Source organism: Ixodes scapularis, unplaced genomic scaffold (genome assembly GCF_016920785.2).
Source record: "Ixodes scapularis isolate PalLabHiFi unplaced genomic scaffold, ASM1692078v2 PGA_scaffold10__122_contigs__length_95168666, whole genome shotgun sequence".
Classification (NCBI taxonomy): Eukaryota; Metazoa; Arthropoda; class Arachnida; order Ixodida; family Ixodidae; genus Ixodes; species Ixodes scapularis.
The window spans coordinates 72,933,143-72,960,098 of NW_024609836.1; the positions used below are offsets into that span (position 1 = coordinate 72,933,143).

The 26,956-nt window shown below is 46.0% G+C and overlaps 1 protein-coding gene across 1 annotated transcript in view; it reads left to right on the forward strand.

Moving 5' to 3' along the window:
• Positions 1–26,956, forward strand: part of LOC8053792 (apoptosis-resistant E3 ubiquitin protein ligase 1) — a 118,241-nt gene that overhangs the window by 70,023 nt on the left and 21,262 nt on the right. Inside the window, exons 5-11 of the mRNA XM_029989821.4 lie at positions 14,103–14,305; positions 15,164–15,375; positions 15,989–16,229; positions 17,251–17,420; positions 18,547–18,651; positions 23,248–23,311; positions 25,809–25,942. Coding sequence (XP_029845681.3) covers positions 14,103–14,305; positions 15,164–15,375; positions 15,989–16,229; positions 17,251–17,420; positions 18,547–18,651; positions 23,248–23,311; positions 25,809–25,942 — 1,129 coding nt within the window. The remainder of the gene's footprint in view (positions 1–14,102; positions 14,306–15,163; positions 15,376–15,988; positions 16,230–17,250; positions 17,421–18,546; positions 18,652–23,247; positions 23,312–25,808; positions 25,943–26,956) is intronic.

Genomic DNA, 26,956 nt, shown 5'->3' on the forward strand with positions numbered 1-26,956 from the left:
TGTAGACACTTTGTGCGAGACGGCTTGCGCGAAGCGGTTTGATAGAGTTGTCTACAAGGATAATGTTGCCCCATTCCTCTTCATTTCCTTCATCCCGATTGATCATGTATACATTTTTTTTCTTCCATTGTTCATCACCATCTCGAGCCTTAAGACTGGTTCTCACACCTGCGACTGCCTATGACCGTGCGCTTTAAGAACCCGTTAAGATCCCTTATGACGACGGAACGCACTATCGGGTATCCGCGGAACACTCGCAGTTCCTTTATATTCCCTTCTCTTCGCGCACCACTGTTTCTTTCGACAGTGTTAGAAAGGACCATATTTCATATATACTAGATTGCACATGCAAAATCTTCGCCCCAGTGAAATGCATTTCCGGGCTCGCCTCATAGATGGCGCTAGCGTGCGAGCGTGTTTAGAGTGCCTCAATGTTGCTTGCTGACTCTATGCACCGCGTGCGCAAAAGCTCGGTTCTAAGCAAACGCAAGTGTGTGCACGTGCCTTTTGCACTTTTGAGTAATAGACGTATACCTTTTTCGAAGGTACGCGCCTTTCCGTGCCCTCACCAAGGCCGCCATACTTTCGGACCTGCTCTTGTGAGCGTGCATTGGACGCCGAGTGCTGCGTCAGTGTTCGGCGCGTGCTCGGCTCCAAACGTATTCGACACGAGTGCTGCGTTACCGCTGGGCGCCCAAATCCCAACGCCGGTTCCCCCTTTTTTATTTTAATTTGAGTTTAGTTGAATTGTTTGATGTAAGATGTAGTCGTAAACTCGAATACTCTTGGGACCCGAAAGTTGAGTCGAATTATTTCCACAATCATTCTTCGGTTCCAATTTCGAAACTCGAATATCCTTGCCCTTAGAGATATCACAAAAACTCGGTCGTCGTGAGCAAACGCAAATGTGTGTGGACCGGCTTTTACTGGGGACTTTCAGTAAATCGTTACCGTTTCCCGCGTACCGCGGAGCCTTCAAGCATGCTTTTAAAGGGGCACTGACACATAAGAATTATTTTTTTTTTTATTATTATCCGAAACGATTGAAAACGATGCCGGGACATTACCCTCAAAATTCAAAATTTGGGAATTTAGTATTTGTGAAGGAAAAAAACAATTTCCAAATGCCGAATTCGAAGTTCCCGCGCGGTCCGCGCCGGTGCATTGACGTCAGATATTGCGGAGCCCTGAGAGTCTACTTTCTTTCACGACTCCCTGCTGTTGCCATGGCGACCCAAAGCGAGGAAAAGAGGAGCGAGCGCCGGCGGACCGGTTTGGAGCGGTGTCGCTAGCTGTTTTCCGTGGGAGGATACAAATCCAGGAGACGGCACCACAACGGACTCTGATTTTTGGTATTTCAAAAAGAAGGGCCGTAGTCCGTTCGCAATTGCGTTAAAAAAGATGTTTTACGATTGCCGTTATTAAATGTTATAGAAATTTTGCCTAGAAAGCTTCTGAATTTCATGATTCTTGACATCACGAGTCAAAAGAAGCGAGAGGCGTTCCTTTTTTTCTAGCGTTCTAGCGTTCCGTTTTTTTTTCTGTCATTATAATGATGAATATTCAATTATGTGGAGTGTTTTAAATAAACCCAAATCGAAAAAAAAATACCGGCGAGTGTGTTTAGGTTTTTATTGATTTAATCCGATACATGAAATCCTTCGACGACGAAAGGATTGTCGCGAAAAGTTCAATTATACAGCTTGGCCTCGACCATGTGAGGGGAAAAGAGTAGCAGCGTGGTGGGGAGATTTAGGGATGAAAAGAAAATTAGTTTATACGCTCGAGGCTTGGCTATATTATTGTCTACTGGGTGATAGACAGGGAGTGAGTCCGGCAATGATATTAACAATGCGATGAAAATAAGGAAAATAAAAGAAAACAAGGAACAGTACGGAGACGTACAGCGAATTAGGGAAACAAAGCCAATAACAAAAGGGGTAAAAAGGGAGGATTGGGAAGAGCCACACTGACTGTGACAGGAAGGAGTTCAGCGAGCTCCCGAAGTAGAGAGAGAGAGAGAGACACACAACTGCTAGGTAAAGAAAATGGGGAAAAATGGGGAAAGGAGGCTAGTTGCACGAAACAAAACACCAAACAGAGACCCGGAGAACAGAAAAAAAAAAAAAAAAGGGTGGCGGACGGACTAACGCTAATAAATAAGGGTCAGCGGGGGAAAAGAAAACACGAGACGTGAAACCGGAAATGAAGAAGGGACGGGGAAACGGCAGCAGCAATGGGGAAGGAGCGGATTTGGGGAGACGCCGGAAGGAGCGTTGGACTCTCCTCTGGGGGACTGATTAGATGGGTCCCCCGGGGAGGCGATATGGGGCTACGTGACAGACACAAAGAACTAGGGATGCGGCGAACATTGGCCGAACCTGATGTTCGACTGGTTCGGCGAATCTTCGAAACTTTCGGCGAAGTTCGAGTAAATTCGAAAAAAGTTTCGCCCATTGTTTATCTGCTGGCGAAGTAGTTCTTACAAGATGTGGTTGTTGGTGGAAGAAGCGTCGCTCTTGGCGTTTGAAACGCGTGCGTCTTGATAACATGTGCCTAATCTAAAATGCACCTACATATATATTAATTGCCAAGTTTCCGTTAGAAGTTCAGAAAAGTCGAACTTGATCGAACCGGACCTCAGCATATAGAAAGGAGTTAGAGCTGTCGTGAACCTTCCGGTGCTTTGATCAAAGTAAAGGATGGTCAAGAGTTTTTTTTTTTGTTTTTTTTTTCGATTTTTATTGTAAAGCTTGGCTATTATGCGCATGCGCGACCATTGGAAATGATTAGAGCCCTGCGCGGATTACAGTTTGATCATCCGCATCCGACCCTCAATCCGCGCATTCATTTTGCATCATGAAATCAAGCACGAATAAAAATTAAGAAAAAGTATCTGGATGGTATCTTATAAGCCGTCTGCTTCACTTTTGTACAACGAGCTTTTCGTGTCAGAATACGGTGGAAGTCGTTTTATCGTATTCGTAAAATAAGCGGTCATCCTTCCAGAGACACTTCGCATCGCTTGAAAGATGATCGCAGCTATGAGATCGTCTTCTTGAGAGTCCGCGACACTGACACTCTGTCCAGAAGATGCGCTCAGAAGGAAGGAAATTTTAATATTAGTTTTCCGTTTTGCTCTATAGAGCCCACTTCCAGTGGACGCCTATTTTATAAACATGAAAATTAACAAACGACAGACTGCTAACATTGTGTCATTTTATTTAGGCCAAACAATAAAAAAAAAAAAATGGGAGTGGAAAGGCACTCAGTCGGCGCAGCAAAGTGCTCGGGTATATGTGGTAAGGCGCGAGTACACAACTGGGAAAAATATCACAATATTCAGTAATGGAAACACCTCCCTAACGGTTTCAGGTTTAAACACGAGCCCTGGACTGCGTGCTCAGTGCCAACTGTCGAGAAAAAGAAAACGCGCACAGACGCAACGTTTCACTTGCCGAGGTTGTTGTTAGAACAAACAGAATATCCTCAACATGAACGGATTCAAAGCGGTTCGCCTCTCTTAAATTAATGCCAGCTAATGGGAAGTCTCTCTCCTTTGATGCACTTGATGCTGGGATGGCATGCACAAACTGCGCCACAAGAATGGGCTCCGTAAACTCGTGCTGGCGCAAGTTCCGACACTCCAGAGGATCGAATCCAGTCTTCTCGATCTATTCGCAACTCCAGCGCGCCGCTCGCCCTCCCGCGGACGAACGGAGAACCAGAGGAGCGGGGACAGCGGCGGCGGCGGCGGCGCGGAGACGGTGGCAGGGACTGTGGGCCTTGATGCGTGAAGCCGTTTTAACGAAAAAAGTGAGCGCGTTGAAAAAGCAATTCTTGTGCTCCGCCTTGCAACAGCCTTGCACGAAGGACCGCGATGTCTAATTTCATTAGGGACTTCTCGTGTATCGCATACGCTGCGGATTTCCGGTCTTGTGCTTGGCCGCCAGCTCAACCTGTACTCAACGTGACGGAAAACGCTCCCACTAATAATAAAGAACTCTATAGTACGGTCTACGGAAAGTCTATTCTTTGCCATAAGTAGGAGTAAACTCGTCGCGTAACGGTATGTCGAGCAATACAAATCGGGAATAGGTTCGCGTTTTAAGGCCGTTACAGGGAACATGACCATTTATTCCAAGCAGTTCAAAAAAGACAGAATACCCGTACTTTCTTTCAGATGATTACAAAGCCGATAAAGGAATGCCCGAAGCATTTGAAGCCGGTCTGTATTAGTCAGCCGTTTGTGACGAGAGCTTAGAACGCGCAGATTTGGCCAGAGGGACCGCAATGTTGCAAACATCAAGGTACAAAAGATTTACGGTATATTAAAATATTTATTTTTGATAGAGCAATAAATAAAACCCCTGAACACGCCGGTTATGTTAATAGGCAGTTTTTGCAGAGCGTACGACACCCCTAAACTTCAGTTGGACGTACAGCGTACTGACGTTCAACCGGCGCTACCAACTTTCACGAGCGGCTTGATAGCCGAGTTGTGCAACTTTTTAAAATAGCCTATGTAAGTGTAAATGACTAAAAAAAATAATAATCGGTGTTTTCTTGTCCTTACTGCAAAACCTCGTTCGATTTTTTTTTTTTTCGGTACTCTTTGACGCCTACTTTAGTTGTTGAATGTCTTATAATGCCCCGTCATCAAGCCTCTCGTAAAAGTTAGGGCCGTCAGTTTGACGTCAGTGGGCTGCACGGCGAACTGCAGTTTTGGAGTGTTGTATATGGTGCCAAGGGATGTAAGGACTACAATTTTTTTTAGAGCGATGAGCACGGCAACGCTCCTGGCGCGCACTGAAAATATGTGCTTCAAAGGCGCAGCGCGACCTTGCGGTTGTAATGCTACACCGCACGATAGCCTGCGGTAACAAACTTTCTATCAATAACCATAGAGCAGTTTGATTACGTGTTGCAATACACTAAAACCGAGACGGCGAGCAGCGAGTTGTGAGGCTGTGACGCGAAGACACCAATACTTTGTACGCTGCTCTTCCGAAGCTTGACGGTCACCGCTCCCGGCTCTCTTTTTAGAGCACTAATGGTTAGGCAGAGCCGCAAACATATGTTCATCACCCTCAAAAATATTCTGCCACAAACAGTAACTTGGCCGGTGCCTAAAACGCGCTCGCTCACCACCAAGCTTCGCAATTTGAGGTTTCTGTTAAATAACAGCATGATCGTTTTTCTAAAGTGCATCAGGATCTCCGTCACCTGCAATATGATCCCTCCCTAACCGCTTCTCATTTGTAGACAAATAAATAAATTTTTAGCGCGCTGAACAGCGTCAGCACGAGCAGGCGCACGGGATATCCTGGAGAATCTATCCCCGTCTCTTCCGCCATCTTGGAACTACCGCCCCGCCACCTATGGGGCGTTGGAGTTGCGAATACTTGTAGGCAAAGATCCACTTGCGGGCTTCTACTTTCTTTTGGCTTGTACGTTTTGGGTTTTCTTGGCCCAAAGAGCGTTCCCCGCTCTTCTCCTGCCAAACAAGAACGCGCTTTCCCGAAACGACTGATGCTGCTGCATTATTAAGTTTTTCATATTTATCCGCACCCGCCCACTGCGGATATCCGCAGGTGATCCGCGGATAATCCGCGGATATGCAGGGCTCTAAAAATGATCCAGGTGCTGCTGGGTGTGGTCGCGTGTCAAACGCGATACTAGGGAGCCTTCGGGCGCTCACCCTAAAGGCCCGTTCACACTCTTGCGACTGCTTGCGACCTCTTAAACCTGGGTTCCTTAAAACTTCTTAAACCAGAGAACACACTGGCGCCATCTATTGGGAAGCAGTGTAAACTCGGCGGTCCGGCATATTTTTTTTTTTATTTCTCGCGCAATATCCTTTCTTTTTGTGGCTCGAAAAACTTTTGTCAATGTTATAAACGAGCCTTTCTATGGGTATTACGCACATTTGACGTCGGAAATCCCGCAAAACCTTCGCTTTTGTGAAATGCAGTTCTAGGGTCACCGCATAGATGGCGCCACAATGTCAGTGTGTTCCCTCATTCTAGAAACATTTAAAGGGGCCCTCCAACAGCATTTGAGCGTCGACTTTTTTTTGCGGTTTCTACACGCTAGAGGTCCCGGAAACCCAGTGGACAACGAAAGAGTTTGAAAATATTAGCGCATCGTATTTTAATTTGACAACTCGGAAACACCTCCTCCGACGGTGGCGCCTCGAGGTGCCGAATGCGCGCGCATAACGGCGCTCCCTTTCACTATACGTCACATTCTCTGGGTTTCGTGATTGGCGAGAGCCGTCCCAGGAATTTTGAAGCGAAATAAAGTATATCACACGTTAACCGTCATTATTTCTCTAACAAGTCATTTTTATAGAGCTAATAAAGTTGCAAAGTAAAGTTCAAAAAGGGCGAAAACAACGCCTTGTCGCTCATGCGCGCCTCCCAGCGGCGTCCGCGACGTACCATAGCGAGCAGACGACAAATGATCCATGCAGACAACGCGCATCGTATTTTCACTTGTGCGCCCCCGGTCCCGGTCAACTAAAAGCAGTAAGAGGAGCCAGGGGAACCCTTATTTTCTTTTAGTGCTGTGACAGACTTTTCACTGTTCAAGTGAAGTGCGGCGACGGGACCGGTGCCCAACGGGACCGCTCACCAGTTTCTCCCTCCTACTCGCCGAGGTGGCTCCGGTGGCGGAGTTGCGGGAGACGAGTGTTCCGCGGCTGTCGAAGCGGACTGAGGCAGAGACGCGGCGCTTGCGTGGAGTGTCCTCGTACGGCGCGACACCCAAATCCGCACTAAAAATCCGATAAGCCCGGTAAATTCATCGATGATGGCAACCCGATCCCAAAGCTACGATGGTTGCAGCTAGGCCTAATGGCCGACGAGCCGACCGGGCCGACGGGCTATCAACCAAACTCGCGTCCAATTGGCCAACCGCTTTGCTCCAATCGCTAAACTGTTTCATTTTACGTCATGAAGCGCTATGTTTTGCTTATTTAAAGTTGTTTTCTGCAATATTTAATTTGCTAATAACTCACAAAATATTGCGAATTTGTGTAATATTTTTTTTCCTCGGTGTTCCTGCTTTCATGGAGCTCCGTTTCAGCGCGAACTTCAAACCTGTCAAAAAAGTGTTGGTGGGCCCCTTTAAGAAGTAAGAGATCTCGTCTCTCTCAGTCGTACTCGGTCGCAAGAGTGTGAACGGGCCTTAAAGGCCCGTTCACACTCTTGCGACTGCTTGCGACCTCTTAAACCTGGGTTCCCTAAAACTTCTTAAACCAGAGAACACACTGGCGCCATCTATTGGGGAGCAGTGTAAACTCGGCGGTCCGGCATATTTTTTTTTATTTCTCGCGCAATATCCTTTCTTTTTTGGCTCGAAAAGCTTTCGTCAGTGTTATAAACGAGCCTTTCTATGGGTATTACGCACATTTGACCTCGGAAATCCCGCAAAACCTTCGCTTTTGTGAAATGCAGTTCTAGGGTCACCGCATAGATGGCGCCACAATGTCAGTGTGTTCCCTCATTCTAGAAACATTTAAGAAGTTGTAAGAGATCTCGTCTCTCTCAGTCGTACTCGGTCGCAAGAGTGTGAACGGGCCTTAACGCGATACAACCGACGAGTGTCGGGATAGAGAAAGGTGCGCGGGAGGGGGAAATTTCTCTTTCCCTGCCCAGACAATACATTGCGCTACCTTTGGGACCTTAGGGTGAGCGTCTGGGTTAGCGCGATTGGCGCGGAAATTACGTTTAGTCCTATTACAGGTCTATTTTCCTTGGATTGAAATGTAAGTTAAGGCCCGTTCACACTCTTGCGACCGAGTACGACTGAGAGCGACTTCTTAGGACCGGATGCGAGGCAGCGGAGCTGGTCCTAAGAGATCGCAAGAGGCTCAAAAACCGGTCTGGTCTCTCTCGGTCGTACTCGGTTGCAAGAGTGTGAACGGGCCTTTATGCAGGTATGGTAAAACAGTTAAGGCCCGTTCACACTCTTGCGACTACTTGCGACCTCTTAAACCTGGGTTCCTTAAAACTTCTTAAACCAGAGAACACACTGGCGCCATCTATTGGGAAGGAGTGTAAACTCGGCGGTCCGTTTTTTTATTTCTCGCGCAATATCCTTTCTTTTTTGGCTCGAAAAACTTTTGTCAATGTTATAAACGAGCCTTTCTATGGGTATTACGCACATTTGACCTCGGAAATCCCGCAAAACCTTCGCTTTTGTGAAATGCAGTTCTAGGGTCACCGCATAGATGGCGCCACAATGTCAGTGTGTTCCCTCATTCTAGAAACATTTAAGAAGTTGTAAGAGATCTCGTCTCTCTCAGTCGTACTCGGTCGCAAGAGTGTGAACGGGCCTTTAATCTCTCTAAAAAAAAAACAAAAAAAACGTCGCCGAGAAAGCAAAAATAAATAAATGCGGTACTTCCCGTGCAGCTGTCGATCGAAAGGACAGCGAACTTTGACTTCATTCCGGTTTCAACGCCGCAAAAGAGCAGTGTTACTTTTAAAGCACACGTGCAGGTTTTTTTAATATTTGTGGGTGGTTGGGGTCGGTTTGGTAGGTTCATGAAACTTGGGGAGGGTGCATTTTTATTGGCAGGCGTGTTAGCGGATATGTTGGTTTTTGCTGGCATTTTACAGAAATTATATTTACGGGCTTAACAAACTACCGAGTGTGAAATGAAGAGGGTAGAGAGGATTTATCCAAACTGAAGTATTGCTCATTCAACCTACCCTAGCCAGAGCCATATTTTAAAAAGAAGGTTTTTTGTTCCTTTTGCGCCCCATCTGTCCAACAACGGGTCACAAGCAAACCTCCCGATTTTTTTCCGGTCGTTAAAAATTTTCCTAAGAAGAAGATCCAGGCATCCGCCATTTTGTTCCACTTTTCCCCTCAAACTCTCTCAACGTGCATACTCAGTTAAACTTCAGTGGTCGAAAATTTGATCATGACTCATTGCAAGCTATAATTGTGGTTTCGGCAACACTGGCTTTATATGGTCGGGGGCCTCAAAACACCCTACAAACGAAACAAAAACAAAACAAAAGTGCGAGGGAGAGAGAGAGAGGGGGGGGGGGGGGAAGCCGAGACTCCTCGCCTCTGATATACATCTGCGGAGTCCTTTTCTTTATTTTCTTTTTTCATTTTACTACAGCCTCGCTGAATACCAAATATTGTCGCCTTTCTTCGTGTCGTCAAAGAGTACTTTTCCCACTACCCTAGTACATTGTTAATGTCTGCCTTGTTTCAGTATCAAAGGGGAACCCTCAATCATTATCAAAGAGGAACTCACTTAGCTAAGCAATCACCTTTTAATCTTAAAGTGATGTGCTAGTGGATGTTGGCATCTGCTCCAAAAGCGTCAGTAGGTGCTCCAAACCAACACTTTGCTTGCTACAGAACCTGCTACAAAAGCTCAGAGATGCCGCCTCCATCACTGAAACGAGCTGACGCCATCTGGCGGAGGAGGATGCGCAATATGTATCGAGCGTATCGTTTCAGACTAAATTTAAAACAATCTGCCGTATACATTTTTTTTATATATTTTTAAATATGAAAAATTATTGTGGAGAAGTGGGGCGACATTGCTTCAAAAGTTCCACTTTGTCGAGTGTCACTTCTTTTCAGGTGGAGGTCAATGTATTCTTACGTAAATGTTTTCTCTTTTTCTTAAATTTCTCTCGAACTTCGTCGAAGTTTGCTAAATGGTTCGAAGATTTCGAGAAAAAGAAATGTTTGCGGCATCCAACCGCGTTTCCCCGAGCCATCCTCATTACTGGCGCGGCATGGCCACTGGGGGAGAGGCTCCATATGTGGGGAGAGAGAGGGAGGCTCCCCATGGGGAGAGAGGGAGGCTCCCTATGGGGAGAGACGCGGAAGAGTGCGTGCGGTCGGCGTTTGGGGATCTCGGTGTCGATGAAGCGTGACTGCCCCTGCATCCAAACGAGCCTGTTTTTCCCCGTGCCCTCCACGGATACCCGGAAGTGGCCGGCTTTAGTGTCGTTACTGTCGTGCGGGCTTTCTTTTTTTTTTCCCCTTTTTTTTGGCCCGGTTTGTTATGGCACTACTGAAGGGCTGACATTAAAAATATACTAGAGCAGTGGAGAACAGTGCTCGTTGGGGACACGAAGATAAGCGACAATATTTGGTATTCAGCAAGACTGCAGTAAAATGAAAAAAAAAATGAAAACAAAGAAAAGGATTCCGCAAATGTTTGTGGGGGGAGGGGGGCGGTCTCGGCTTCCCCCCTCTCCCGCTCTTTCTTTTTCTTTTGTTTGGAGGGTGGTCTGAGATCCCCAGACCATAGAGCTAGCGTTGCCGAAACCACAGTTATAACTTGCACTGAGTCATCATCGGATTTTTCTCCATTGAAGTTTGGTTGAGTAGGCGTGTTAAAAAAGGTTGCGAAAAAAAAGTTGTAAGTTGCCGTGTCAATCTCACGTTGAACAAAATGGCGGATGCTTCAATTCTCTTCTTAGGTGGGCTATTTTTAACGACCAAAACAATCGTGAGGCTTGCTTGTGTTCCGTTGTTAAACAATTCTGTTTTGTAAAAAAAGAAAAAATCATGCCGGGTGACTCTTACGCACAATGGTCGGTGACAGGTTAGACATGCAGCAGATGCTCCGCCTCCAGTGCGAGCTTCCTGCCCTTGACGCACGCCGACAAGCCCGGCCTATAAAACGAGGAACGCGTGCTGAAGGCGGAGCTTCTACCGAGTTCTGAAACCATCACTTTTGCGCGCATCTGTCTAACACGACCGCCTCCACACGTCACACCTTTCCCATACAAGAGTGTGTAGAGAGAGACTCCCCGCAATTTATGGGAGACTAGGAGCACTGCATGTGCCTACACTCATATATGTTTGTGTGCTTGCACTTCCGCGTGAGTGGAGAGCGCGCGCGGCTGCGTCTTCCTTGCACGTGCGCGTGTTTGTGTTTGGGCAGGTACAAGCGCGCGTGCACGAGCGTTTGTCGGATTCGATTCGCGTTGTAATGCGCCGAGAAACCGACGGGGAGGAGACAAGAGCGCGCGCGGTGACGTCGGTCCACCGAGCTCCGGTTGGAATAATTAGTGGGTAGAACCTCGAGCTCGTTGCCTTTGTATACAGTGCACTCATCGAACGGGTTAAAACGCGGAAGGCCGGCGTCCGGCGTCCCGTCGCCCCGGATTTGCGCCACGGGAAGCTGGAAGCCGACGCCCTTCTAAATCACGTGCGGGCCTCTTTTTACGCGGCGGCTTCTCTGCAGCTCGTGGGTGCGCGTCGGAGAAGCACTCCTACGAGGCAGGGCAGGCGTGCCAAGGTGAGCGCGGTCGCGCGCGCGGTTGGCCACACAGAACACGACACGCGCCGAATTTTGACCCACACGATTTCGCGCGCGGATTAGCGGTAAGGCGGATCCTGGGGAAGTGGAGGGAGAGGGGGGGGGGGGTACTTTGCGTGCGAAATTCTGTCCGGCAAAAGTCGGAGGCAGTCGTGTTCTGTGTGGAGACAGCGCTTTAACCCCTCGCCTACTCTTTTTTTTTTTTTCCCCCTTCGAGGGATGTACATTAAATTTTTATTTTAAATGGGCAATTTGCATTGAAATAAGAAAAAAACATTTGCTCGATTTCCAGGTGTCACACCTTGATCTAAATTGGGAGTTCTGGCCCAAGTCCCACTGACATGCAAGCGCCGAAGTTGATGGGATGCTTGCAGGATTCACGTCGCTTTTGTCGCTCCTGTCACTGCCCATCAAACTATCGTCCGATTCCTAAAAATTGGGAAGGCCGAACGATTCGTCGTCGCACATGCCCTAGCAAAATCCCTTAAAAAAAAAAAGAAAAAAAAAAAGAAAAAGGTTTCGTATATCTTTGTCTGCTAAAACGAACCTCCATGCCAAAGCCACATTCTTTTAGCGTGAATGTTCACGAGCGACTGCTTTTTTTTTCTTTTTTTCTTTTCTTGGCTAAATGGAGCGTTGTCTTTCTGTCAAACACCAAATAAACGAGCAACGAACCCAAGGTAAATGGAGCAACAGGGGTGGTTTTGCCATCTGCCAGGGAGCGCACTAAACAAGCGCCAAAACTGAAATGCAAGTCACACTCGTGGTTGGGCTTCATGGTCTGTAAGGGGTGGCACGAGTGACATTCGTCATTAGTAGGCAAGGAGTTCAAGGGACCTTGAAAGGATTTTTTGCTAGTGCTCAGGATCTAATTTTACGTACATAACATCATAAACAGGTGTTATCTTTTCGTTGACTCGCGCTACTGTTGAAGGAATTGAAAAAAAAAAAAAACACAGATGAAATTTAAACAGAAAAGGGAGGAGGCATATTTGTACACATTACACATCCTTGTGCTTTTGGCTTTCATTTTTTTAATGCAATTTCTATTTGCTATTTATATATATATTTTTTTTTTACACATCGACAATCAGTTCCACGGGATGTGTGACCTTTAACAAACTACCTGCAAATATAAGATTATCCTAGGGATAATCTGCTTAGTCTGATTAGCTACAGTTGGGACAGATGACATGTCACGATAGAGTTACAAATGTTGAGGAGTAAAATATAGAAAAAAAAAAGGAAGTTGCAGCCCCTACTGCTGCAGAGACACGTGATCTCGCTAAGTACTACGAGATTACCTGTTCCAACCGGCACTTCTAAATGTGTTTGGGCTTCATAAATAAATTACCTTATTTTCCGGTGTATAAGCCTGCATTTAATTTTTTCTACAAAGTTTCCGTCTCTGAATTCTATATAACAGTGTGACTTTACACATTGTTTTCTTTAAATGTGGACTTTAACTGCAGATATTTCCCCCGGGGGGGGGGAGAGGGGAAGGGGAGGGGAGGGGAGGGGAGGGGAGGGGAGGGGGGGGAGGGGGGTTACATTTCTTGTTCGATTCGTTGACGAGAATATTGACACTTGCTCTTTCTTGTGATCATAATATTGATGTACGGGCTTCTCACTGCACTTTCGCCGCGTTGACTGTATAGACATGTAGGTGGGACTGATTGAAAGGTGTAACCTTTAACTAACTCTTTGTGTGAAAACAACTGTTTATAGGGGGGTTCGACTTCTCTATACAGGGTCTGGCCGTAACGACTAACACATTTGGCACGCCTTGTAAAGTTGAAATTCTAAACATAAAGACCTGAAATATGGCATGTAAACATAGTTTCAGAACATGATTTATGTATATTTCTTTTCAGAGCTCAATTCAGAGGTGGTAAAACAATAAAATAAAGGAAAAATGGTGGCCGTACATTTCCTTAGGCCAATGCTGAATGCCTGTCGTCTGCACTGTGGTTTGTGAGCTTGTTCCCAGGTCGTCATTGCTCATATATTTCGATAAAAGTATTAATTATTGCGATTATCTTGCTCATTGCCAGCCTCTACAATGAATTCTTAGCGTTTTGGCATTTAGCGAGCCACCTGGGAGCTAGCTCATAAACCAGTGTGCAGACGACAGACAGGCTGGTGTAGGACAGGAAATACACGGCATCCGATTTTGTTTCATTTTGAATATCTCGCTACCTCTGAGCTGAGGCACTAAAAGAAAAGAAACATAAAACTTCTTTCAAAATTATGTTAGCGTGCCCAATTACATGTATGTACGTTTGGAATTTGAATTTCGCAAGGCATGCCGAATGTGCTGGCCCTTACAACGTCACCCTGGGTACTAACTTCTTGTATGAAAACAGTCAGTTATATGGGGGTGCGACCTATAGACGGGAAAACATAGTGTAAAGTACCGGGGGAGTGCCCCCCCCCAACTTTCACAGAAAACTGGATTAATCTAGGCATGGGCACTTGTCCTGTCAAGTTGGGTGATTAACATATAATTGGCAGAATTTCCATGTTTGGAACACGTTAATCTTGAGCACTGAATAAAGTGGGTGCTTCCATGGTATTTTACGGTAGTATAATCCTGCTGGCTATTCTAAGCATGTCCTAACTAAACAATTATGTTTGTCCTGGATATACTACCTAGAAGAAAAAGCAACAGCCAACGACGACATCTTGCGGAGGCCATGTCTTCTAGTTAGTAGTCGCCCCGGATACATGCTCCAGACACCGTACCGGAGCTGCCGGCTGTTTCTAACGTTGCAGCGCCAACTCTCCGCAGGCGTGCCAACTTCCTCGCTGGCGTGGACAGCCTGGAACAGCTGGTGCAGCGGGCGCGGGAGGAGGGCGGGGCCAAGGACCATTGGCCCGCCCAGGTGGTCCACGCTCTCGGACTCTTGCCCAGGGATCCGCAGGCGGTCCGGGCGACGGCCGAAAAGCTCTGGCAGCGTCTGCTTCGGGAGCGCGAGGAGCCATGGGGAACCGGTGCGTTCCCTTTTGCCTCCATTGGGAGCCCTCTCCGTCTATTTCGCTCCTTCTCGAGCATATTCAAGCCGCAAGACGACGAGATCTCGAAACTACCGTAATATCTCGAGAGATGACCCACTTAAACATGAAAACAAATTGGGTGAAAATAAGGAATGGGCTAACTTTCGGTGTGCGATCGCAACAAGTTGGAAAAACTCTAGTTGTAGATCTTGCGACCTACGAACCTTGTGATCGCAGGGAAGGGTAATGAGCCAAAGACGACTGTCATTCCCAGTCAGTGATGTTCGCTTATCGCCCGACGTGGCTAAGTAACACCATTTTTGCCGAGGTCACCATTGGGCAAGGCCTTGAAACTACTAGAAGTGGGCTGTTTTTTGCTGTTTTTGGCAAAATAGCAAATGACGCCAAAGATGGAAGGCAGGTTATCTTTCTGGGGTGGGGCATCTCTCGGGATGTTAAGGTCGACGCAAAAAGAATGGCAGAAGTGCCACCCAGGAGTGATGTCGGCCTCCGGGGTAAATGCGGGTGGCGAGTCGCCGCGAGCTGACGAGGTGGCCGTAGATAAGGCGCGCACTACTCTGCTCTTTCCTGGGGCACTTGGCTTTAGGCGCGTTTTCTCTGTTCGTTTCGGCGTGGTACAGAATCTAGTTGTCTGCTTGTTCACAGACCAACCTTGCACTGCCTAAACAACAATGCCAAATGTTGTTTTTTTGTATGAAAGTTTATATTGTTACATATGTGTCTCATCCAGACACATAAAAAAACATTTTTTTAGTTCAGCGTCTCTCTAGGGCACGAATTTGCCGTCTCCGGTCCCAGCGTGCGACGAACAAGAGTCTTGGCTTGTGCATGCAGGGGGCATGGTGTGCGTGTGTGCGCTGGCGTCGCTGCTGGTGGGCGTGGCCTCCATGATGCCGGCCCCCTCGGGCATCTTGTGTGAGCAGTCGGCCAAGCTCGGCTTCCTCGGCTACCTCACCGGCAAGTACCTCTCCCCGGCCAGCTGCAAGGTCGACTTCGACTGGCAGGAGCCCCAGGAGGTGGGCTCCACCGTCACCTTCACCGTCAAGGTGGGTGCCCTCTCCTTCCTCTGTCTGCTGTCCTGCCCGGTGAACTTGTATGGGAAAGTGCCAGTTAAAGGCCGACGTACACTTCGCGCTTTCCCCTTTAGCCCGCCCCCTCCTTCCCGATATCCTCTCCACTTTTTACTTTGCCCCAACCTGGTTCCCCTTGCAGATTAGGAGAGGGGAGCGCTAACAGGATTATCTTCCCTGCAGAAAACCGAGGTTGGTACGTCGGCTTTTAAGCAGGATGAAAAAAAAAAAGGCTTACCTTGATAGTGTTTCGCTGGGGCGTGCCAGATGCCCGTCGTTGATTTGGCACGTAAAACCCCCAAATTTGACTTTTCTGGGTATTGCTTCCCCGCAGTGCTCGGTGAGAAGTGCACTAACGGGGCTAATCTGTCGGGATCAGCACATCGAAAAGTATAAATATCACAGTTAATCTCAAAGCAAATATCAAATAGCATATTATTCTAAACTACTATTTGAAATTTCAAATACCTGCAGAACCTTACCTCTCAGGTAACGAGCCCTGTTCCTTTATACAATTTTACTCGACCTTTACTTACTCGCCACTTATAGTAATGCTCTGAATGTTAACCATCAAATCGCTTGCCCTCAGTTCTTCCAGCGCAATGGCCGCGCCTACCCAATCTGCAACGAAGACCCGCTTCTGGTGGAGGTGGTGGCCGGGGGCGGGCACAAGGTGGCCTGCGACGTGCAGCTGGGAGGGGCCCATCCGAGCGAGGCCAATCAGGCACGTGTCCAGTTCACTGTGCGGCGTGCCGGACCATGCAGCGTGTCGGTGCTCCTCGGTATGGTTCATGTGCGGGGCTCCCCCTTCCTCAAGAACTTCCTGCCGGGTCAGTGCCGCTTTCAACACGACGTGTTTCCCCATCAATGCATCAGGCTTGCAAAATATTTTTCGGCAGGGCTGAAAATGTATTTTTATCGTCCTTGTATTTGGTGATGAGAAAGGTGTACACAGGTTGACTCAGAATTTGTTAAAGATGCCCTGTATATGTCTACCTTTCTCATTTCTCATCTCACATGATGTAATGGTGTTGACATCAGGATGTTATGGTGCTATGAACCACAAAATACTGCAAAGGACAGACAAGGGAAAGAACACCAGACATGCCTAGCGCTAACTCACAGCTGTCGTTTTAATGCGCATACGAGAAAAGAGAAGGAAGTAGTGTCGTTTTCGTCTTATGATTATACGTAACTACTCTCACTTCTGGCTTCTCTTTTCTCGTAAGTGCATTAATTGAAACGACAGTTGCGAGTTGGTGCTAGCCCCGTCTTCATCGTGCTCTCCTTGTCTGTCCATTGTGCAGCTTATTGGTCATAATGCTAACCAAACTAACCGGCCTCAATATTTTAGCGTCACGGTTCGTCACAATTTTTCTGCCGAATTTAGCGGGGGATGTAAGTGATGCCCATATGGGGCCATATTGCTTGCATAACCTTGATCTGCGCGTTGGTCGAGAATAACTCCTCAATTTTCTCACAAAAAAACCAGCTCCGTGAAGGCTGGTTCACACACTTGTGACTCCTTACGACCGTGTACCTTAAAACCTCTTAAAATCTTTCACAAAGAGAGAACACACTGGCACCATCTATAGGGTAGCCGTGGACACTTGCAGTTATTGTATAAATAAATTTTTTTTGTGCACTGTTCTTTTTCTTGTCTCGTAAAACTTTTGACAATGTTTTAAACAATCAACCATGTTTCATATGCAGTGCATACATTTGATCTCTTTTGCTAGAGCAAAGGTTTGCCGTCCTCGGTTCTAAGCAAACGCGAGTGCGCAAACGGGCCTCGACGCGTTCTGTATTAACGTGTACCAACTAGCCTGACCTGGTGCCTCGGTCACTTAGGGCGCCCGGATCCGCAGAAGACGGGCTTCATCCACCACAGCTGCACGGTGGTGTGCACCAGGGATCTGCCGCACCACCTGTTCCTCGAGCCCAGGGACAAGTACAACAACCCCTGCCTCGTGGACGCCCGGGCCGACCCCAGCGACGAGTACAGTGTCGACATCGTTGAGGTGCGTGCGCCTGTGCCTCGTCTCGCTCGTCTCTCTCACTTTGATCGCCTTCCGAACTGGCAAAGCTGGGAAAGTAACTAGGTTACGTTGCGGTCTTACGGACATATCCAGTTGCAGTTACACGCTTGCTAAGTTGCATTCCGATTTACTTTCGAAATGTTGGATCACAAAATTTCGGCTATGTCGTGCGATGCCTTGTTGCGAGGGGAGAAGGGCTATTGGACCCGCTGCGCCATCTCTTGCCTGCTGTGCGAAGTTGCGGCATCATACGCCTGCTGCTCTATCTGTCGCTGCGCTATGATCCGCCCATGTTGTCTTGAGATTACGTGGGGAGTTCGTCATTCGGGAGCCAGCTGCACGTGCCGACAGTCGCCTGCTACCTCAGGCTCCCGTGAGTTGGACTTTAGTTCAGCCGCTTGCGCTCCCGTTCGTCTCCTTCTCGCGGCACTGAGGAACGGCGTCAGGCTGTGGATCGCACGGTCCAGGGTTTATTCCCACCGAGCCACTTTGTAAGTCTCGCTAATCATGCTTGATTACGATGAAGTATGGCTTTTACACAGTTATTTGCTTATCCGTTGCCTGCTGTGGGCTATGATGCTTTATCTGACCTTTGTCTTCATGTAACAGCTCTTTGTTAGACTGAAGCCTAACACTTTTTGCGTGGAATCTAGCCCATCGGCACATTCCGCATTAAAAGGCAGTCATGCTAGCATTTTTAATGTCGCACAACAGTTCAGCTGACATCCCTAATCGATTCGCACACAAGCTATTATTCTTGCATGGCTCCGAGACAACCCCGATGATGTTACTGCGGCCAGACTTGGAAACAGAAGCGATTCAACTTCCGAATTGATTTTATTTCACAAAAATGTATATTTTAAGGAGATACCTGTTAACTGTGCTCAGAAGGGTTCACTTGACACAGGGTGCAAAGTTGTTAGAAATTTGTGACAATCAGTATTTCAGGGGAGCTTTCCTTTCAATGAATGTCAAGATGGGCAGCCTTCTTGGCCGTCGTTTGAAAGCTTCTTGTTCAGGTCGCAGTCTTCTGAAGAGAGACCGAAACACGGACTTGGGCTGTCGTCTCGCACAGGTGCTTCATTTCCTCGTATGACCTGAATCGCAGGTTGATTCCAGCCGACCGGTGCCGTCTTCTTTCCGCTGGGAGTGCCATCCACAGAACTCTAGGATGGCACTGGTGCTGAGTCTGGACAAAGAAGGCTGCTACCAGGTCTGTGTACTCTTCACTCGTGTCTTGAAGCCCTCGTCTTGATGTGCATTTTTTTTTCTTTATTTGTTTCGTGGGTTGATTGCATAGGGTGCAGAGATAAAGGCACAGTGCCTGGCGAAGCCTCTACCCCCTAAAGTTCTGCAGCTCAAGATTGTTACATAAAATAATTCTACGAAACAAATCAAACCGCGTTCACCCAGAAGCTATTCTCTCGCGGGAAAATGACACTTCGTCGGTGTGCCGTGTTTCACTATAACAGGTATTCGAGTTTTGATGGTTTACTATATCAGAATTTTGAGCCATTGAGGAAATGGGAATCCAGTCGGGACAGGCGCTTGCTTTTACTTTAACCGGAGTTTTACTATGTGCGGAGTTACTATAACGGGGTTGTACTGTATTCGTAACAACGGGGTCCATATTAACGAGTTGTGACTGTAAAGCTTGCTAAAGAAACACCACAGACGTTTTTCTTTGGCTAGCTAGTGTCCAGGATGAGCTCATCACATTCATGAAGCAAGAAAACTATCCCAAGGGTTTTGTTTACTCTCGCCATGTATGGAACCCAAGATGCTCAACAGTGGAATCATTCCCAGGTGGCGTGCAGACGATTGGCCAATCTTTGGCCTTTCATCTGTAAGCCGTCTGTTTTCCATTGGCCGGTGCTCGGTGAGTGCATTCCGGCCGCATTCATATCGGCCTTTGATAGGTGGCCGAGCGATGACCGCTCGTCGGCGCGGATTCGGCCGATAGATGGCCGAATACTGGCCATGTGTCAGTCACAAAAGTTTGGCCTAAGTCAGTCACAAAGGTTTGGCCTCAGTCACAAAAGTTTGAATTTACCCTGAGACTTAGCAAAAAGCTGACTGATGCAGACTCCTTTGTGTGTTTGTGTCGGCATCTCTAACAGATTATCCTAAAACCCAAACGAGCAAAATGGTAGTTACTAGTTCTAAACAGATTAAAATAGGTTGACACAACACATTCTGCATTTTCGGCTTTACGTGAAGTATCAAGGTAATTTGAGAGGTTTCGAGCTCCTATGGGCCACCATTCAGTGAACGCACAATTTGGTTCTGGGTCATTCCATGTGAAACGTCCCAGACGTTGCGCTCGACCACCTTCGATTTCTAAAAAAAAATTCATGGGCTTCGGCCACAATGTCCGTAGCCATACCGTAAAATAGTTTTGACGAAAAAAAATTTGTGATGACGTGAGCGCGATTTTAATTTTTGAAAACAGCGTGAAACTACCGTAATATCCCGAGTCATCGCCCATCCCCGAGCCATCGCCCACCCTATTTTTTGGGCCAATATCGATTTCCGAAAAAACACCGAGTATTTGTATTTGGGGTATTTGAAGGGGTCGCCCACCCCTTCAAATACCCCAGCGCGGACTCTGCGATCCGCGAACACTCATCCTACCCGAATGACGCGGTCGCGGACCTTACAGTTGGAGGACCTCCGTGACAAAGTAAAACGAAGGAGGGAAAGACACTTCTTTTTGTTTACGCATTTCCTCCGTGAGCGACCCCAAAGTGGTCGTGTATCCGTGCGAAAAGAAAACGATGGAGATAACAAGATAAGAGTTTGTTAATGTAACCGCGGAGTGTTAGGTCAAAGTCTGTCTCCGCCGAAGTAAGGCCACCGCGAACCCGCTCCTTCTTCCCGCCCGTCGAGACCGCGGTTGTGCAATATTTTAGGCAAAGCCAAAGCGTAAATAAAGCTTTGCTGGAACGTCCTACACAGACGTTTGCAGAGCGTCCCAACCGTGCATTGATAGCCCGCCGTGCACGGACGCACGTATGTACGCACCAAACAAGAAAGTTGCGCAAGAGCTTGCAATTGACAAGGCGCCCGACTTGGCCCGACGCCAAAGTATTTGCCAACGCGACCGCCGGCTTTCCCGCTTTCCCAGCATTGCTCTTGGTCGCTTCTTTGGTCCGCTCGCTCGCTCGCTCGTTGCGCCTGGTCGGTTTTTCTGTTTTCTTGTAGACTTTTCTTTCTTTTTTTTTTTTACTAACTAGGAGAACATAGTGGTGACATTCTTTCACGGAACAAACGTTCGCGCTATATGCAGATCGGCGGTGTTTCTAGCGCGTATGCAAGCAACGGACTTCGCTATAGTAAAATATTCTTTCGTGAGCATTTTTTTCGATAAAATAATAAAACTAAATAGAGTTTTGAGTTTGATGTATCTCTTGTGCATCAGCGCTAGATACGCAGAGAAAAATAGGCGGTTTTTTCCGCTTTTTTTCAAGTGTTTGTGCTCACCCACCGAGACATGGCCCACCCCACTTTTTTAACGAATTTCAGGCGGTAGGGGGTGGGCGATGACTCGGGATATTACGGTAGGCATCACTGAATAATTTACGAAAAATGAGCTTTTTTATGAAATACCCAACAATATTTTTTTCTTAAATTTTCATGGTTGTCGGCTTACAATGTGGTTGAGTTTGTGCAGTTTTTTTTTAATTTAAATATTTTTAAAAAATGCATAATTTTATTCAAAAATAAACATTTTTGTTATTTTATTAAAAAATATATAATTGCTCCCGGGACCTAATATAACTGTTTACTGGTTGCCCCCTCTAGGTATATAGCCTATAAAAAATATTTTAAACCGCTGAATTAAACACCTTGCAGTAAAACAAAAATCCTGAAGTTGCCAAAAAGTGTGTTTTGACGCATAAACAGCCGTTTATTCCACCCTGAGGTGGTCCAAGTAAAAATACAAAATGTGGTGGGTTTGGAAGAACGATTGATCGTCTTTTGATTCTGAAAGTTTAATCAGAGTAATTTTTGTTTAAAGCGAGAAAACAATTTTTGAAGTTGAACTCTCGCACCACTACCCGGCGTCGCTTCTTAACGCCCACCTCATTTTTTTGGCCCAAAAATGAGGTGGGCGAGCCATCGCCCACCTCATTTTTTGGGCCAATATCGATTTCCGAAAAAACACCGAGTCATCGCCCACCCCTTCAAATACCCCAGCGCGGACTCTGCGATCCGCGAACACTCATCCTACCCGAATGACGCGGTCGCGGACCTTACAGTTGGAGGACGTCCGTGACAAAGTAAAACGAAGGAGGGAAAGACACTTCTTTTTGTTTACGCATTTCCTCCGTGAGCGACCCCAAAGTGGTCGTGTATCCGTGCGAAAAGAAAACGATGGAGATAACAAAATAAGAGTTTGTTAACGTAACCGCGGAGTGTTAGGTCAAAGTCTGTCTCCGCCGAAGGTCACCGCGAACCCGCTCCTTCTTCCCGCCCGTCGCGACCGCGGTTGTGCAATATTTTAGGCAAAGCCAAAGCGTAAATAAAGCTTTGCTGGAACGTCCTACACAGACGTTTGCAGAGCGTCCCAACCGTGCATTGATAGCCCGCCCTGGACGGACGCACGTATGTACGCACCAAACAAGTTGCGCAAGAGCTTGCAATTGACAAGGCCCCCGACTTGGCCCGACGCCAAAGTATTTGCCAACGCGACCGCCGGCTTTCCCGCTTTCCCAGCATTGCTCTTGGTCGCTTCTTTGGTCCGCTCGCTCGCTGGCTCGTTGCGCCTGGTCGGTTTTTCTATTTTCTTGTAGACTTTTCTTTCTTTCTTTCTTTTTTTTACTAACTAGGAGAACATAATATTGACATTCTTTCACGGAACAAACGTTCGCGCTATATGCAGATCGGCGGTGTTTCTAGCGCGTATGCAAGCAACGGACTTCGCTATAGTAAAATATTCTTTTGTGAGCATTTTTTCTATAAAACAATGAAACTAAATCGAGTTTTGAGTTTGATGTATCTCTTGTGCATCAGCGCTAGATACGCAGAGAAAAATAGGCGGTTTTTCCCGCTTTTTTTTCAAGTGTTTGTGTTCACCCACCGAGACATGGCCCACCCCACTTTTTTAACGAATTTCAGGCGGTAGGGGGGTGGGCGATGACTCGGGATATTACGGTAGGTCCAAAGAAACAACGGAGTTTGCTGCCCGCTTCCCCTCGTCCCTCTTTTCTGGCTGTAAGGGAAGAAACGACGGGTATCGGGTATCGTGTACTAATCTGAGGTGCCACCAGTACGTCGCCATAGCAGGCACGTTGTGCCCTTTGTACCCGAGGCGGCTCCTAGAGGGCAACCAGTAAACAGTTATATTAGGTCCCGGGAGCAATTATATATTTTTTTAATAAAATAACAAAAAATGTTTATTTCTGAATAAAATTATGCATTTTTTAAAAATATTTAAATTAAACAAAACTGCACAAACTCAACCACATTATAAGCCGACAACCATGCAAATTTAAGAAAAAAATATTGTTGGGTATTTCATAAAAAAGCTGATTTTTCGTAAATTATTGAGTGATGCCTAGTTTCACGCTGTTTTCAAAAATTAAAATCGCGCTCACGTCATCACAAATTTTTTTTCGTCAAAACTATTTTAGGGTATGGCTACAAACATTGTGGCCGAAGCGCATGAATTTTTTTTTAGAAATCGGAGGTGGTCGAGCGCATGTCTGGGACGTTTCACATGGAATGACCCTTCTTAGTGTTGGAATGCTGTGCATATGTTGATTGCTCGCTGAAACTCTGGTCTTTTATGTTTTCTAAACGCCAGGTGAAAGTCTCCTACCACGGCACCAGCCTCAGCAATGGAGATTTCCACGTCATTGTGCTCTCAAGTGAGTTTGGGACCGCGGTCTTTTGCTGTTGTCATGCAAGTCCAGAGTTCTATAACAAATACACAACAAGTCGTTCTGACAGAGCAGACGTTTGGCCAAAAACGTTGGCAAAATATCGCTCGTGCTAGAGACGAGGACTCTTCACATATACAAGTTGCCCCCCCCCCACGCGCTCATTTTGTACCCAAATATAGCGCTAGAGGTTCGAACCAGTTGCCAAAGTCTTAACACTAACCGTTATCTTACTAAAAAGGTGTAAGTGATTTCCTGAAACTTTCACTGGGAAAGTGGCGTCTGATGGAGCTCTTGAACGTATGGTGCTCCTTGGTACCAGAAACCGAAAACAGGCATTGACATATTTAGAAAATCACTTATAACTTTTGAATAAGTTATCGGGTATGTGCTTAAACTTTGGCATTTGGTTTGCACCTCTAGCGCTACATTTGGACGGAAAATGAGCGTCTGGCGATGCATAGTTCATTTTTGCAGATAAAAAAAAAAACCTGTAAATTTTTGGGGGGACACCCTGTACAAAGTGTTTTGCAAAATGTAAGCCAAAATTTTCTGCAAAAAAACTATGCATTGCCCAAAGAAATAAGTTGGTGGGCTTATTTAGGGAGGGGCAAAAGCTAGTGATTAATTATTTTTGAATATTTAGCCTTTTAATTTGTGCAGATCAAGATATGGTTTCAATTCTGAACTGCTGGGCATCGTGGGAATGCACTAAATAAAACATATTTTTGATGATTCTCGAAGAAACACCAAATTTGATTGTGCCCCGCTGCAGTTTCAGTTTCCTATTGGCTGCATCTTAATGCCAATGACCGATAAGAAAATCTAAACCTCGGAGGCACATTTTAATTGCTGCGTTCTCCTGGCAATAGCCAGTAAAGCATGCACACGACAATGACACATGAAATTTCGATGTTTTCTTGAGACGTGGTGAAATGATGCAAGTGCGTCAAATATTTTTCGAAGTGACCTACCACAACATACCGAGCATCCATTCATCCCACAATAAGTGACGTCCCCTCAATTTTGTAACACTTGGAAATTACGTATAAAGAACATATCTTTATGTATTGCTGACCTAAAGAGGACGTTCATCCCCCAGTTTTACATAATTATCTCAAAATTTTGAGTCGCCACTCTTTTGGGATTTTGCAGTATATACTAGCGGTTTCTGATGATGTCCAGCAGGCCTCTAATTGAAGGCATGCCTTTATCCTTACCAATTAAAGAGACAGTTATTGAAGACTGACTGAACACCTAATTACCTTAAACACTATGCACCTCTCTAAATGGGTCTCTTGGCAGTAATCAATAAGGCCTCTATCTTTTGTTCATGCGATGCATACTGTTGGTCCAGGAAAATATTCTCTGGCTTTGTTTGAAACATTTCGTAAAAATAAACGCAGCAATTAAATTAAAATATTGTCTAACTTCGCAAGCAGGGATTCTGTGTGTAGAGCAGTTTGCTTGACACAAACTCATCTATATCTCAAAAGGCATTTTGTTATGTCAATTGTTGGATCTATAAATTACTTTATTTTCCAAAAAAAAAACACAAAAAAAAACGATGCTGGTTTGACAAGGGAAAAAAAGCTGTTACAAACAACATTACTGGTCCCGAGCAGAAGTGGAGAGCCTGTCAAAATGTAGTCTTATACATTTGCAACTAACCAGCAAAAGAACATTGGTGAACTTGTACAATAGTAAAAAAAAAAAGCACTAAACAAACATAAAAAAACGGACTTTACGAGTTATCGTTGTGATCTAGACATTGGTATTTGTTTTATCTATATATGCTAGGAGTGCATGTCTATCATGGTACGTACTACTGTTAGCATGTATGCATTAGTATAGTCTTTTTTTTATGTTTTTCCACATGTGGTTTTAAACTAAGTTATTAAATATGGGCATCCAGGACATGACCCAATGCTCTTGAAGTGTCAATTTATGTATCATTACTAAAAGTAATGTGAGCATCATTGTGACACTTTGGAATGTCCTAAAAACTGCAATGTCATCTCTGAGTAGATCAAGAAATTGAGGGGCTGGCTACGTGCAATAATGGTACGAGTACACTTGTACCATTCGTGATGTTCACGGTCCCAGATGTGACACTTATACATGTGGCACTCCACTTTTGGTGGTTCGGAACTCCGTGCACTTACATACTCGAAGTTCAAACCCTATATTGACATTGAGATGCGCACATAAAATTATTGAGGGACTTTTTGGCGAGCTCTGCGTTTGCACTTGTACAACTATTTCATGTAGCCCCTCAGTTTCCGCATAAAATTTTTAAGGGGGGACATTAAAATCCAAAGCGACTTTTGCTTTTGATCACGACTCAATTTCAGCTTGTCACTCGTACATATGTGCTGAATCCAAATCTATATTTAGATTTTAACAAAACAGTGTAGGATGTTTTAGGGCCTGTCGTTCATACTTTTATAACCGCGGTGGTTCTTGTTTCTTTTTTTTTGCGAAGAGAGTGACATGGCGCTGGTTCAGAAAAATGTGGCCAAGAAAAGCCACAACATCTGGTACGAGGCCAAGCTGATTGCATTCAACTCTGAGAAACTGCTCAAGCCAAAGACAGTCTTCGTCTACATCTCACCAAAGGTGAGTTCATTCCGTGAACTCTGGTGCCAACGAGGTCCCAACGTTGTCACCTTACATCTTATATTCAGTGGCAAAGTCAAGGTTATCGCTAGAGTAGCCAAAGTTTTTCGTAGTGCCACTTTCCATATAGAATTCAGAAGAGCTTTGACCCTTTGACAATCAAGCTTTTTTTTTTTCCCCAACAGATGTTTCCCCGGAGGTCGGGTTTTGTTTCCAGAGGGATACTAGTATACAGAGAGCATCAATGCAGAGGTTTTTTTCTTAGTCATCTTACAGGTGCATGTACAGTGCTTGCAAGCTGTTCAGGTTTGGAAGCATCAGTTGGGAATATTGAAGGCAAAAAGTTGTTGTCTTTCTTCCTTTCGGTTTCACTTTGCCGCATCTGCTTCCGCGACACTCCGGCAGTTTGAGGTTCCGAACCGCAGGTACTTTACGGAGCTTCTCTGTCGGATGGTGAACTCTCATCCTCTGAAGTCAATTCTGAAAAGTGTTAAAAGTCTGAGTCGAAAGAGCCGACGGCGCTACAATTGCCACTACTGCCAGAGCAGCCGACATGCAAAGCAACCACCTCGCGTGTATCACCTGCGCGGATCGTTTTAATTTCAAAGCCATAAATAGCCCCAGGAGAGGGAACCACGTTGCGCATATGACATTAATAGTTCACCAAAGTCATAACAAATAGGTGGGCACTTTCAAATGCGTAATCACTATTGTACATGTACGGCCACAATCGTCAAAACGTTAAAGGCGAAATTTTGATGGTCGCTGATTTGCCTTACTATTGGTTCAACACGTCAATAGACAGCTGAGGTAGTAACTTGGGTTATGGTAGGTCAATATAATGTTTTTTTTTAGCAAACTTATTAGATTTTTAAATTTCCTTATGGTTTTTTTGCACCGAAATACCCTACTGGCAACATGACGGCATATCATACTTCTGGTTTCTAGGCTAGGTGGCACAAACTACCACTCGTTATACAGGGTACAGCCGTTGGCATCCATCCATCCGTCCAT